This window comes from Meleagris gallopavo, chromosome 6 (genome assembly GCF_905368555.1).
Source record: "Meleagris gallopavo chromosome 6, MGAL_WU_HG_1.1, whole genome shotgun sequence".
NCBI classification, from domain to species: Eukaryota; Metazoa; Chordata; class Aves; order Galliformes; family Phasianidae; genus Meleagris; species Meleagris gallopavo.
Window position 1 is genome coordinate 13,934,878 of NC_139409.1, and position 15,356 is coordinate 13,950,233.

Consider the following 15,356-nt stretch of genomic DNA (forward strand, 5'->3'; position numbering starts at 1 on the left):
GCTGCGGGGCTGGGAGAGCCGCCGCCCCGACGGCAGAAGCTCCAGCGGCCCGGGAGCAGGAGCGCTAGTCGGACCCCACCAAATAAGGCGATGGCGGCTGCCACGAGGGGAAGTGGGGGGCAACGGGGACACGGGCGCTCCTGGTAGCGCGCTGCGCCGGGCGGAGCCTTTCCCGTCCCGCGGACGCGCACGGCGCGGTGCGGCGCTACGGGGACAACGCGCCAGGCGGGGCGGCCGCCGCCAGCACAGGCGGCCGGGCTGGGTCCCCGCTGCCCACGGAGCGCCCTTCCCTCGCTCCCTACCCCCAGCCGCAGCCCGGAGCGCTCCTCCCCACTCAGGGCTTGACGGCAGCGGGGAGGAATGTATTTCCGGGGCGGGCAAAAAAGCGGCTGAACGCGGACCTTCCCTTCCCCTCCTTTCTCCACCACCTCGCGCGCCGGGCTCCCCACCCCCCTCCCCCACCCCCGAGCAGCGTGGAGGCGGCGGGCGGCCCGCAGACGGGCGGAAGGACGCGGAGTGAGGCCACGCCGCGCCCAGCGCAGCTCCCGGGGCAGAGCCGGAGCCGGGCGGGCCGGAGCGTGCCCCCTGGCAGGAGCGGCGCCGCGGCCATGGCCGAGGTAGCGGGAGTACGGGGCGGGGGTTGGAGCGGGGAGCGGGCTGAGCGCTGCCCGCCTCGGCGCCGGGGCGGGAGGAGAGCGCGGCTCCTCGCGGTGCCGCCAGCCTCGCCCCGCTGCGGGTCCCGTCCCGGGCGGAGGGGCGCTCGGCCTGTCCTGGGCTCGGGGGCCGGCGCTGCGGTCGGGCGGGAAGGTGGCGCGCCCGGCCCGCGGCTTCCTGTGGCGGCGGGACGGCGGGTCGGGCCTCTGGGGTCGGAACGGCCCTTTGTCCGCCCGGAGCCCGGCGGAAAGTTTAACGCCACTTCGGGTGCCAGGCTGCCAGGAGGACAGCGGGGCCCTGCGACGGCGTCGGGGCAAGGAGTTACGGGAATAGGGTCAGGAAGAGTGAGTCGGTGTAGGAATGTGGATGTCTATCTTTAGGTTTTTGACCTGCACGGGGCTATCGAAACTGGCAGATGTTAGAAGGGCTGTGTGATCGTAATGCAGCGTTTCCACTTCCAGATATGCTCAACTTTGTGCGTATTTAGCTCTTAGTTGGCTGTGAGCATGGGCAGCCCTTTAGGAGCTTACCTCGGGATAAAGTGGGAACGTGAGGCCTCTGTGCACCATCTGGTTCACATGGTGATTTCTGAACTGGCCTAAAACAACGGGAGCACTGCGTTCTGTCTGGTGCTGCTGCCTTCACATGCAGATGATCGGATGAGAAGTTATTCCCTCACTCACTGATTAGGTTGTGTTCAGACCCAATGTCTGAATATGTAGTGGAACATTGTCTGACCGCCTGTTGGACTCATCAGCTCATCTTGTGACTGCTTTTCTTTATGAAAAAATTGAACATTTCTTCACTTCTGGGTTTGTCCTTGATATTATACGACCCGTTCATGCCAACACACGTTCACATACCTAAAGGGTGAAAATGTGGATCTTCTGTTTGATTCGCTCCTGGTGCCACAGTCCTGTTGTTGGCAACACACACAAACCTTGAGAGGAGGAATCGCTTCTGTCCAGATCAGTGGAACCACACTGGCTTAACCTCACATGCTTAAGTGCAGAAGTGGAGTTAGGCTTTACATAGGTGAAAACAGTTTCGGGTCATCCGTGCTCCTGGCACTTTAACCACCTGGTAGGCAATGGTGGGGGGGGAGGTTGGTTGTTGGTTTCCTACTGTGAAATGAGATGACTTGGTGGTAATTTATTTAAAAGAGCTGTTGTGCTTCTAGAAGGACTTTGATGAAGTCAAACAACACTCACCATTGTGAAGACCTTCATTGTCCGATCCATCACAGTGATGAAACTGATGATTCATTGTTCTGTCGCTAAAAAATATTCTTTGCCTCTGGCAGATGATTAAGTAGCATTTTGCAAGCCTGCCTAGAGCTATATTTTTAAGGGTTGCAAAAGCAATGAGCTGTTGGCAATACGCAGGCAAGACAAGGCACGTTCAACAGGAGAACACCACCTTCAGCCATTGTCCTTTCCAAAGGTGTTTCATGCGGTGGAAGCCGCACACCCAGCAGGCTGGTAGGGTGAGAGCGTGCCTTAGTCAAAGCTGCTCTGGGAGTGCTGTGCCAGCCAGGGGATAAACTCATTTTAGCAGTGAAATTCAGAGTTACAAACCTGGTGTTCCTTCTGGGTGTGGCCAGGGAGACCTGCACATGTATTTGTCTGATCCTGCATAGTGTTCCCAGTCATGTGAAGGATGAATTTGGAGGGACTAAAGTTTTTCGGTAGAATATTCATGATGTTTTGATGTGAGTGCAGAATTCCAGTGTTGGTCCTGCTGAGCTTTAAGTGACTCAAGTGGTTAATGTTCTGCCACTTCCTTTGGGAAGTGATTCCCACAGCTGAACACAAACTGTCCGGAAACTTTTCCTGCTGTTCTTTCTTTCTTGATCCATGTTTTCATCCCGCTCTTCTCAGCCATCCTCCTGGTACTTCATGTAGGGTAACTGCTTTCATGCTGTTCTAAAAAGAGCACATCTGCTGGAACTGAGGAAGTGGATAGCTTGGGTAGCAGAAAGGCAAGCTCAGAGGGAACAGTGCAGTCCGGGGCTGGCACATGCTGTGTGCTGTTACCCTGAATACCGTTTCCTCACTGCCTCTGGTATGAATGCTCTTCAGTTGTTTGTAAATAGTTGTCATGCCTCCCTTTTCCCGTCTGGATTTGGCTGAGTGGTGTGCATGGACCCGCCTGTTGCAGGCTCCATGCTGTCCAGGTCTTGGCACTGTGGCCTTCAAAGGTTGTTCTGGCTGTGTTAAGGATGGCAGGAGTACCTGTGCTGCAGTGGGGCCTTTTTTGGCTGCCCCTTCCCTCCCTGTGCTGGGAGGTGGGCTTCTTCAGTAGAAGCACTGCACACCCGCACGCTGTGCCTGGAGCAGCCACTGCTTATTTCACCATCACAAATAGGAGGCTGATTCACAGATTGTTGGAGCATCCCAAGTTGGGAGAGACTCACAGGAATCATGGAGCCCAGCTCCTGGCTCCACACGGGACCACCCAACATTCAAACCACGTGTCTGGATGCTGAACTGCACTGCCTTCAGCTCCCTACAAGCTCAGGGAAAGTGCTGCACCCAACATGTGGTTTGGGGAATGGACCACTGCCAGTAATTGATACACCCTACCTCCTCATCCTCACCATCCCTTTCCAGATGTGGTTTGTACTTTTCCCATATGAGAGCTGCTGTTACAGACACTCAGACATTGCAGAATTACTGTTAAAATGACATTTTATTTATTTATTTATTTTTAATCAGTGTTAGTTAAGTGTGGCAAGCTAGCTGGCATTAAGATCTATCATGCCTTTTCACATGGCACTTGCAAGAGACAATGGTTAGAGCCAGAAAAGAGGGAATCCAGGCTTGGCAGTAGTGGAGCCTATTCTGCTGTCATTCTCTCTTCTGGAATTTTGGGTGATGTATGTGTGTATTTGCTTATTTACTTATTCATTTATTAGGTTGGCCATTCCTTTTGTCAAACTCTTTATATTTAGGAGCTGTAATCATTCCTGGAACATGGGGGATAAAAGTTCTCTGATAGAGATCATAAAGCAATTACATAGATTTTTAAGAATTATTTGAGTAAGGCAATGTATAGATAGATATTTTTAATTGTCTTTTGAGAAGTACTTGCCAGTATATGTACTATTGTCTTAGGTGTTTTCATGCCATCCACCACTCTCTGTGCCCCCATTGAAATTGCCATCTCTCCCTGTCAGAAAGCTCAGAATTGAGTCTGTATTTTTCTGTCTCTCACGTCCCTGTGCTGACTGTGTGCTTGTCTCTGCTCTGCCTTGATTTAAGACATTTCCTAGTGGTAGTGTTCTCATTAGTAGTTCTAACATTGCTGATCTGGTGTTTCAGAATCAGGTACTTCAGAACCATTCCCCAAACCACGTGTTGGGAAATAGCCGTAATGATAGCCATGTTATTACATGAGCACGTGTATCTTAAGACTGTACTTTAAAAAGAGGCAGTAGCACAGGGGACACTGAGCTGTTATTTCTGCAGAGGGTATTTGTTATTTTTCAAAAGAGTGTGAGAGAATCCTGAAATTTCGGGAGGACAGTAGATAAACACTTTCTGCACTGTGGTCTTGTGTTGGCAGTATCTTGCCCAGATGTAGCACTCCTTTTGTGACAAAAAGTTGAAGTTGGCCAGTTTGTTCTAATAATAATTCATGATGTCTCTTATTGGCCAGTATAACGTCACTTTTTTCTGTGTAGTTGTTCTTCTGCCTTGCTCGGTTTTGTTCTGTACTCTGTTGCAAACTGTCTGAGAGGAGGTGACCGCAGCTGACCACAACGCTGACCAGTGCTGTGAGTTGTCATGGTTATGGACGTATTGGGGGTGGCCCTACAGAGTCATTTTCTTCTTTTCTCAGAAATGGGAAGACAGCTCCTACTTCTTGTTGGTTGTAGTTTGTGGGGTTCTTTTCCTTCTCCAATTTCTCCTCCATGGGCATAGCCTGGCAACCTAAACTGCTGAAATCTTAAGTCGAGATGAATTTCCAGTGAGACCTCTCTCTAAATGTGCTTCTTTCCTCCAGTGATTAGTAGTAGATGTATCAGAAAAAAGTATGTCCAGCTTCTCTGTGAGAAAACAGCATGTGTTTTAGCTGTGTGAGTTTCTAGCCTGATGTAAAACGTGTATCAGCTTGCTTAATAGCTTATTTTGGAAATGTCATGCAGAGAAAATGAAAATTCTGACTTCTGTGAATGGAAAAAGAGGCAGCAGGCATCTCGTTATGTATCACTAAATGATACCGCTGTGTTTTTCAGTATTGAGTGTTCTCTGTAGAACATTGTTACTAAACATACTGTATTTTTTTTTTAATAACCACCTTCTCTTACTTTTCTGCTCTTAAAATAATTAGAATGATTCTGTGGGCTTCCTGGGGCTTTTTTATTCTCCCGTTAACAAACTGAAGTTCTTTTAGATTGGGCGAGATGGGGGAGTCACTACTTGAGTACCAACTTTGCATAAAAGCCTGCAAGTGGCTTTGGGAGACTGTAATACCGATGCTTACTTTTGGGAAGGTAATAGGTTTCCTACGTGACCTGTAATCCTCTTTGAGAGAGAAAGACCTTTTTGTGTATTAGAGCGATCATTTTGTCTCTTTCTCAGTTACTCTTTACTAACAACTTCAGAAAGGGTTATGAAATATGTTTTCTGTCTTAAAAGTGGTTTCATTTTTTATTTTTTTTTTTTTAATCCAACAACAGCAGTGAAACATCATGAGTATTCTTGTGGTTTTTGTTAGTGGGAGAAGTTTCGAGTAGTAAAACAGGCAGGAATCTCAATTTTGTTATTGCTAGGAAAAGCTAAGAAGAGAGTAGTGTTTTCTCACAATCATTTTCATTCTTTTCTTTCTCCCTTAGAAAACATTATGCTTATATTTGATAAATTAAAGCAGTTCTCATGTTCTGCCAACAAATAATTCCTTTACTGTCTGTAGTCACTTTCCCCTTACTTCTGATCTGTGAGACCCTGCTTAACTGCCAATTCTCCTCAAATGCACAAAATGCATATAAGCTGTAGCACGCTCAATATAGATTGCCTCCCTAAAAAAAATTAACGTAGTATTTGTAATGTGTTTATTTCATTCTGGGTTGGTACAAGATCGCTTATGCTTAACTTTGTCCTAGGTTTGTCTTGGCTTATTTTTAACTTCTGCTCACAATAGTGTCTGATGTATAAACAGGAAGGCGAGCCATCATTTGTATGGGCTCCTACTGCGTTCAACTGCAAGATTGTGTGTGGTATATGTGCTGTGTTCAAGTACTCACACGTAGGTAATTTTCTACTATGCCTATTAACAAATGATTTTTTTTTTTACCTGTAGAGCTGTGCCAATTATGGCACTTTTGATGTGGAAGTCAAACTGAAAAAGTGAAAGTATTTTCTTTTCTCATCCTTTGTGGTAAAATCAGAAACAATAATTATATATTGGGCTGAACTGAAACACTGAAATCATCCTCGTGCAAAAATGACTGATTTGTGGTTATTTAAAAACGATGAAAAATAATTAGATGAGATCAATTTAGGAAGAGTTAGTATTTCATTTAGGAAATGGCGATACTGTGAGTCAAAGGTAGCATCTTGGACAGTTCGTGCATCTTGCCCACAAGATCGTGGTTACATTAAACAAAGCAACAACAGCAATAGGATGGTTCAGTTCTAACAGCCATGACTTTAAGGATGTGGAGTATCATTTGTGCAAAGGAGAGATGCTGCCTGATGCCATCCTGCCAAGCTGTGCAGCAGTGCAGGTGTTGGGAGCCCTGCAGGAGCCATCGAAGGTGTAGGAAGGATCTGGTGTGGCGGCAGCTTGGCCGGCATCCCCTCTAGAGTCAATTGCTCAAGTATTACATTGGGCAACATCCAGTCTCTGCCTAGACCCCCAGCTGTCCGCTTCTAGTGCTCTTTGGTACAGGCTTTGGTGTGAAGATAGTACGGGTGAAAGGAAACCTATTTCTGAAGTGGAGGTAAATACAGAAGATTATAATCTTTATGATGTTAAATAAAAAGCGCTTTCCGGGGAATGAAAGCTGACACATCTCAGTAGTTGGTTGTGATTAAGTTTGCATCGCATTCTGCAGCGGGATGAGTTATTATCACAGCATCTTCAGTGCTGGAGTGACTGAGGACTTTGCACGTGTCTAGTCAGCAAGTGAAATACCCCTTCTGATGATGGTAGAAAAGAGAACCAAGGAAGTTTTTTATTAGCACAATACAGAAGATGTCGAGTGTAAGCAAGGTCAGTTATTTGCTGCCTTTGAAACAGTGCGTTCTGGCTGCTTTATTTCTTTTTTTGACTGAAGTTATGTTTTCCATTGTATTGAGAAATTAGTTTTGATGGGCCTGGGAGAAAGTCAGGAATTTCCTTCTCTGAGGTTTCTCTGGTGTTTTTCATGGAATCATGGGATGGCTTGGGTTGGAAGGGAGCTCAAAGGTTTTGCAAGGCTGTATTTAGTGTATGTGCTCACTTTTCAGTGTGAGTCGAAGGCTGTCCAGTTACTGAGAGGAGTTCTGTAGCTCATCTCCATAAAACACAAAGCCTGAGCATTTTTTGAAATGTCAGTTTGCTGGTTTTGTGTCAGAACAGATTTTAAAAATCTATCCTTAATAGTGCATGAATGTAACCTCCATGCAAAATATCTGTAACTGTCACACTTAGGGAGTTGCATCTTCTTTTACCGTGCAGGTCAAAAATGGGGCATATTTTGCCTGCGTTGTTTTTGTCAAATAAAAAACTGTGTGAGAAACAAGTTTTCAAGAATTTCATTTTCTTGGGTGTGGACTCAAGTGTTTAAAAAAACCAAGGAAACAGCAAATTTCCTTTTTCGGAAGAATGTGCTATCCTTACCAGCTATAGGTTGTTTAAGCGGCATCTTAAAATTGATAAACAAAGATGAACATTGTTTTTTTTCTCTCTGTATGTACCTCCCTCTACTGCAGATGTGGCTTACTTACATTTTCAAAGGCTGAAATGAAATGTTACATAGCCGTGTTGCTGACCTCAGCAGCTTCAGTGGAGGACTTTGCTTTAGCATTAAGGAGTAACTATAGCACGTAGAATTGCTGCCAGCGCTTTACTTTTATCACGGCCAGCTGCCCCTTTGGGAGAGTGTCTAGATGGCAATAAAAGAGCTTGCTCAGATAGTGGCTCTTTTTGGTGCATAATTCAAAATGCTGTTTCACTTTCTAAATGAACAGTGTCAGTATTTAATATGATTAACATTTTCTTGTAGCTGGAAGGAATTGTAATGCTACGTCTCTGCAGAGTTTAAAGAGATAAAAAGTGCACGTTCATTAGAGAGAGCTCAAAACTGTGCAGTAGGCAAATGGCTTCAAATTGAGCTGAATATGGTACTTCATAAAGTGTCCCAGTACCCACTGAACCACAAATTCAACTGATCATACATTTTATTTTCCTAAGAACATGGCCCTGCAGCACTTCATAGCAATGCAGGTCCTAATTCTTGTGATTACACTCTCCCTCCTGTCTGTAGCTTGTGTCTTCATTGTACTTACATCAGCAGTGAAAGTCATTGTTCAACCAGCCCAGCTGCTCCCATGTCTTGATTAAAAAATTAATATTTGGTTAGATCAGCTGCTTCGGGTGGGTGATCACATTCATCACTAGTAACGTTCTTTGGGTGAGGGGGAGGAATTGGAGAATGTGGCTAATGAGAGGAGTGTGAGACTGCAATGATCAACGGTTAAGTTGGCATAAACTGTTGTGGAGCCTTCAACATCTGCTGGATGGGATTGACATCAAGTTGGGGATGAATGGTGTAAAGTCTGGAACCGTCTTCATTCAGCAATGCTGGAGTGGGGGATCTGTTCAGATGTCTGAGAAACCTCCTCTGTTACTGCTCTTTGCTGTCCCCTCAGAAGAGGCCTGTGGGCTCCAAACTTTACATCCTGCTCTGGGAAGCAGCAACAGTGTATTCTTAGACAAGTTATTCAGGCACGGAATGCTTTTTATGAAGTATTTTATGATGGATCTCTTGTAAAAAATAAATAAAAATAGCCATTTTAGGATTGACGTTGCTTTTTTTTCCCTCAGATAGGTGAGCTTCTTGCCAGTGCTCAGGCTTTCAGATTGAAATCTAGAAGTCCACTGTTGCAATGTGTGCTTATATCTATCCAGATGTTGTTGTCTGTGTACTAATCATCGTCGTTTTTGTAATCAGTAGGTAGATATATCAAATAGATACAGATCTACAAAACTGTATCTTGGTAGGTTGACCTTTTTGTTATTGTAAATTCTTCATGTTCACTTCTATGACTATCTACCCAGTATTCAAAGTGTGTTGGGGATGAGAGTTGTTTCAATACCAGCCTCATTGTAAATTGCGTTAGAAAAGTGACTTTTTTTTTTTTAAATTCACAATTTAAATATTTAGATACTACATATAAACGTTATGCTAGACACTTGTCATTAGAATCTTGAAGTGAAAAATAAACAGCACCCAAAAAGCTTGATGGGATTTCACTCTGACAACAGCTGTGACTTCACAGATGTTTTCTTCACTAGTCATCTGTCCACTTGGTCTGCTTTGGTCCACTGAAGCTTCCAGAAAGTCGGTCTCGCTGTGGAGAAGGAGTGGGCTGTCTCAAGGCACCCACCCCCAGCCTATGGAGCTGAGGTGCTGGTGGGCACTGGGACCCGGAGCACAGGGCTCAGTTTTGGAGGTGGGAATGCAGCACTGTAGTTTCTTTTAGCAGCAGTTGGCTTTCATCTTGGTTTTAGTTGCCGAAACTGCATTAGAGTGTTAATGATGGTTACTGGCGGGTAACACTGCCATGTAAAAGTAGAGTTTCCGTTGAGTTTGCACTCTGTGGTGTGCCAGCCCATGGCTTCCTGTAGTACCTGCAGTGCAGCGAGCAGTACCCTGTATTAACTGACAGTTTCTTTCACTTCAGAATGTACTTGCCCCTCTTCTGCTTTCTGCTAAAAACAAAAGCTTGGATTAAAGTGTATTTAGCCAGGCATTAAAATGGCTGTGGAATATTACTAAGGCAGTGCAGCCTAGGAAGCGTTAATTACAATCAGCTGTGTTAAGTGTGATATTTCTGTGTTTAACTAAACTTGGGTGTGGGTGAATGTGAGGTTTGAGTTGCACAAAATTAAATAGGCTCCTTATGGGAGTAGTAAGTGGTGCAGAGTGTGTGGGAATCTAATACTTCCAGAAGGAACAAGCACCTGTGTTTTCTGCTAGAATAGCTTAAATCATTCGATAGCGTTCCTGATTGTAACCTGAGCTAGAAATGCTAAACTTAGCTGAGAAATGATGTATGCTAGCAAAACTGATGCAAACAAGCTCAATGCTGAATGCATCTGTCCCCATGCAAAAGTGTCACATTAAGCAAGAGGGGAAATTAAATTATTGTGGCAGAAATTGCTGGTGGGTCGCAAAGCATATGAAATGTGACACAACAACAGATGTTCTGGTTTATTTTAATACAGTTGTGTTAAGAGGTGCTTGTAGTAATGAAAAACCTGTGTATTTCGTATGGAAGACTGGCTGCTGATAACAGTACATGCACAGTAAGGAGTCCCACGAATTAATGGAGGTAGTGTGCTTGGAGTTTGGGCTATTGGAAACTTCTCCTGGCAACAGGTTGGGGAATATTTTTGTCGGTGAAGACTCGTGGGAAAAAAAAAAAAAAAGTTTTGTTTCTTAAAACTTAAATGTTGCCATATAAAAGAGGAAGCTTTCAAGGTACACATCTATAGGAGCTGCTGTTAGAGAAAATATTAGTTTCAACCACAGTATCTTCACACGTGGTCTTGCTCTTGGCCTTCTGCAAGGCTGAGCATCTCGGTGATGTGCTTGCATGCTACCACAGTCAGCATTATGAACAGGTTTTACTGTTTTGTTTTGTGCTTGCTTAAAATTCAAGGATATTCATGATGTACTTGTAGGAATTGCAGCTTGATGCAGAGAGAATGCACTGATGTGGCATTTATTAGAGAAAGAAAAATGGGGGGATGTTACTTTTTTTTTAATTCAGTATTTTTGTAAGCATCATAGTTTGAGAGGTGTAGAAAAACAAGAATTTACAAGCTGGCCTTTCAGAACAAGGTGCACGTGTTTCAGTTGAAGCTGGGAATACTGAAAATGTGGATAATAAACAGTAAAAGCATATTGCTGTTTTGTTTTTTTTTTCCAATTAGACATAGCTGCAGGCTCTGCCTGCTCTGTTTGAGAACATGAGAAGCAGTGTTTCTCTTCTAATTTAATGTTGAACATTAAGCATAGTGTGCCTGTTAGAGTCATTTTCCAAAATACAGCTTATTTTATAAACACCTGTGGATAAGTCACTTGTAAAAATGTGTAAATAAACATGTGAAAAAAAAAAATATATATATTCTCATGAGAAAGAGCACCTCACTTGGCTCTTTGTCTTTTTCTTATATGTGGTGATCCTGGGCAGGCTGCTTGCTTATATGAGTCTAAGTACTACTTAGAAGCATCAAGGTGCTTTCCAAAGGAACTCTTAGCTGTGGAACCTTGGCTTAAAACTATGTTGTTTTAAGTCTAAGTTGAAGAAAATGTTACTCAAATACACTCTTTGTCCACGCCATAATACACACATACTGTTTGAAAAAATATCCCTACTTCAAAAAACGATGCTTATGAACCAACATCTGTCCTGTCTGTACCACAGTACTCTCCAAAAGGCATCTCAACAAGGGCAAGAGATCCAGGTTGCTCTTGGTGTTTGCTGCCTCGACAGATGAAAGTTCTTTGTCATTGGCAAGGTCTTCACATTGTCCCTGAACTCTCTTTTCTCCCCTCGTTCTGTTACTTTGTCACTGTCATCAGCATGGAATCTGGACTTGTGTCTGTTTACTTTTTCTTTTTGGAATATATTTTTACCTTCAATAGGCAGAAATAATCTTTACAAATTACTGGAGTACTATACAACTTATTCTTGTCTGTATTCAGTACAGTTTAGGTTTGCAGCTGATTTCAAGGGTGTTTTTGTCGTTCTTGGTTTTGCCTTAGTGCTATAAAATATCTGGGAACCACTAGCACCTCTCTGTTGTACTCTGCTACCAGTAGATATACCACGTCCTCTTGGTTTTATCTTCCTTGGGTTGGAGAGATGTCATATAGAACTGCTGCAGGTGGTAAATATTCTTCTGAAACTTGTTCTGACAATAGGGGAAATCTATGTGTTCTATTTAAAAAAAAAAAAAAAAAAAAAGTCTCCACCCCCCCATCTCCATGCAGCCTGGCACCTAACTTGAGCAGATGTGTTTCCATTCAGAGATTCAAATCAAGACCAAAATGTATTCTTCAGAAATTTACTTAATCATTGTTCATTCCACTACTTAAAACTGCTATTATGTTGAAGGTTCCCATGAAATCCAGGAACAAATACTAGCAAGTTCCACATATAAAGGAATGCTATGATCCAACCGTGTGTGTGCTTGTTAAGTTAGCCATTCTGTTTTAAAGCAGTGTCCTTTGTAAATTAACAATCAGAAACCTCATCCTTTAAGCACACAGCAGATGTTATGTCCAAAGGTCCTTATCTTTTCCCAGAAGCTGTGGTTGCAATGATAAGTTGATGATGATAAGTGCTCAAATTCAGGTATTCAGCTTAAGAAGCAAAGTGACACAGGCACATACTGGGTTTTTAGTAGTGGTTAAAAACCCACAGGTATATTTTAGAACCTGATGCCTGCAAGTTTCCCATTGAGTCCCATCCCTTTTTGGTGAATCTTGGGCCACGTAATCTCCCATGAACTTTTCTACTGCTCTAAGTACAAATTAACTATGGGCGGTTACCTGCTGTAAGATCTTAATGAGACTGAGCAAACCAGTTGTGTTATCAGGTGTGTTTGCCTGCCTTACTACGCACAGAGGTGGATTCTGGCTCCCTTGCAGAAGCTGCAGAATTGTGATACATCTCCCCATGATTCTCACACTCAGAAATGTGTATTTTCGTCTTTTTTTACTCCCAAATCTACAGGGGGATTTTCTGAACAAAACAGTGGCATGCACTGTGTCAGATTAACCTCAGATAAACATGCTAGAGTGTTTGTTCTCCCTACCTGAGAAGAAGGTTGGTTTCCGGTAGGTTTTTAACTCTTTGTAATTAAAATTTAAGCCCTAACTGGTGTGTTATATACAGTATTATATACGCAGATCCTATTATTATACATATATATTATTTTAACAGGATGCATCGCTACAACTACGTGGCTATGGAAGTACTTATCATGGATATTTGTTGAATATGCTTGTTTTATTCCAGTAACCTATAGATGATGACTGACAAAGAGAAGTGCAGCCCAGCATGAGGCACTGCTGGGTTTTTATCCTCTAGTTTCACAGCAGCTGAAGCCGTTGTGCCTTAAAGCTCTTTCAGGACACAGTTTGAGTAAGCAGTCTCGATGTGATGATTTTTTGCGTAAAAACTGTTTCAGTACTGAAGAATTTGTTATTTAGCCTGTTGATCTGGGTTAATGTCCCATTCTTTCCATGTTACTGAGGTTAATCTCTGTGAAGCTGCCGGGGAGTGAGAACATTCTGGGCTAGGTGATCCATCCATCCATCTGTGCAGCACATCACTGCAAGCAGGCTCACGTCTGATGTTTCCACACAAGCTGTGGTGCTACCAGCTCCCGCTCCTAAGCCTGCACTTCTGAGTCCTCCGGGGCTGTCTGCATCCAGCTCCCTGCCCTGCCCCAACTGCCCCTGCCTGCAGGCAGCCCAGCCTGCTGATCCCTCAGCTCAGGGCAGTGGCCGCCTGTGGGAGCACGCCCTCACCACGCTGTGCAGCAGGCTGGGAAACAAACAGCACTGTGGGGCGAGTGAAGGTTTTACTTCTTTGATTGAGGTAGCCTGCTTTTCAGCTGTCAGTTCTGACCCCAAATCTCCACTTCATGTGGAGATTCGCGTGTCATGTTATTTCTTCTTGTGGTAGACCTAGGAATCACTCTGGATGTACTCTGCAAGCAGTGTGTTCCAGCTGGAATCAGTATCACAGTGACATTTGTCTTAAGTAAGGTAGCTGCTAAGGTCTCGGATGAAGACACCTATTGAAGACTTGAAGTTGGAGAACCCACAGCACACCTTTGATTAAAAAACCCATGGTGCAAAACACTTATATTTTTTTGTACCTGTGTGTTTTGAAGCAATGTATCTCTCTAAAAATAGAACAAGAAGGCACCAATTTGCCACCATTTTTTTATAGTGATTTGAGGTTTGGCAGTGAAGCACTATACAAGCAGAAGGTATTGTGCTTGCAGTCATTGCATACTCAGCAAACTTGGGTTTGCAGTGAATGACAGTGGCTGCAGGAGGTCTGGCTGGTTACCAGGAGTGCTGGTAGCAGTGCAGGTCGGTGTTAGAAGTCTGTAGTACATGTTCTGTGTCACCAGGTTTGGTTGGTTTCTTCAGTTAAGAAAAATGCTGTGTCGTTTCCTTCCAAGTCTTTCAGAATTGTGAATGGGATTTGTCCTGCCAGTCTCTAAAACTCACACTGAAGTGTTGGGCTTTTCACTAAGGCCAGTAAGCCTTCTGGAGAGAGTGAAGAGAGAACTCTTTCAGCATCATATCCATTGAGCCTGAATCAGGCGTCTCCAGAGAGTATTCAGTTCTGCTTATTTTAGGAACGTGCCTCTTCCTGCTTCTTTTATAAACAGGCTGGGAGTGGGGGCTGACCTGCAGGCACTGGTCCTGCACACAGCCCGGGGTTTTCCTGCAGAAAGCTGTCTTCTGGCTTGTGCCAAGGCTCTGTTCCTCCATCTCCCTCTGATTATTCTCACTGCTTCTGCCATGGCAGGGTGAGCATTTGTGCACCCAGAGGCTTAAAGCAGTTCCTTGCTTTGCTGGACTAGTGGCTGTGTAAACATCAACTCACTTCCAAAAGAGATCAATTTTGTACAGCACTTAAGAATCAAATTTAAACCCATGAAAACACCCCATGCCACAGAGATATCAGTCTTCACAAAGTGCAAACACTAGTCCAAAAGTGCAAGTTGCTTATTAATTTCTAGATTAGTAGGTTTAGAGTGGTCTGTGGGGATGTGGCTGTCAGTGGGGCAGGGTGTGTGGTTACTGCCTCAAAAAGGTGGCTTTTGCACAGCAACTTTGCTCTTGCCGGATATCTGACCTCGAGATACTTCCCTGGTGTTCTGAAGCATGGCTGCATGTTTTGGTGTAAAGCTGCACGGCAAGGCGTGACTCAGAGTGCCACAGAGGCTGATGATGCCTCAAAGTTTTTAGCTTTCCTCGGTGGTGCATGTTAGCTCCACATCCCACCTGGGCTCTGCTTGCAGCATGAATCCGTGCTGCAGTGGCTGAGCATCTCAGCCATCACTACTTGATTTCACAGGAATTAATGCTCCATAGCTTTCATCTGTTTTGTTTTTTTTCTTGATCCCATTTGCCCAGTTAATGCTCAAGATGCAGTTCTAAAGCTGCAAAAGGCTTTCATCCTGTGGAGGAGATTTAATTTTAAATATATGATGATTAGCAGAATACAAAGGTGCTGATACTTGATTTGCAAATTCGGAATTAGTCTCACTACGGAGAAGTAATCCTCCTTTTCTCTCATTGCAATTGATGAGTCTCTTATTTGAAATTAGAAGCTGCAGGGATTTCCATAAAAGTGTTGGGTTTTTTTTTGTTGTTCTTTTTTGTTTTTTTCAATGAAAAAGGTCTATTCAAGTGTAAGTGTTTGCTGAGGCAGTTAGTGAAAAATTTAAAG

General features: G+C 44.1%; 1 protein-coding gene across 2 annotated transcripts in view; it reads left to right on the forward strand.

Annotated features, from left to right (window-relative positions):
* Positions 1-207: 207 nt before the first annotated feature.
* Positions 208-15,356, forward strand: part of ITGB1 (integrin subunit beta 1) — a 42,027-nt gene continuing 26,878 nt past the window's right edge. Inside the window, exon 1 of one of the 2 annotated variants that reach the window (XM_085227093.1) lies at positions 208-617. In XM_085227093.1, the coding sequence (XP_085083219.1) occupies positions 609-617 (9 nt within the window). In that variant the 5' untranslated portion in view covers positions 208-608. Of the gene's footprint in view, positions 618-6,823; positions 6,874-15,356 lie in introns of those variants that run through there. The other variant, XM_085227092.1, reaches the window with a different exon arrangement.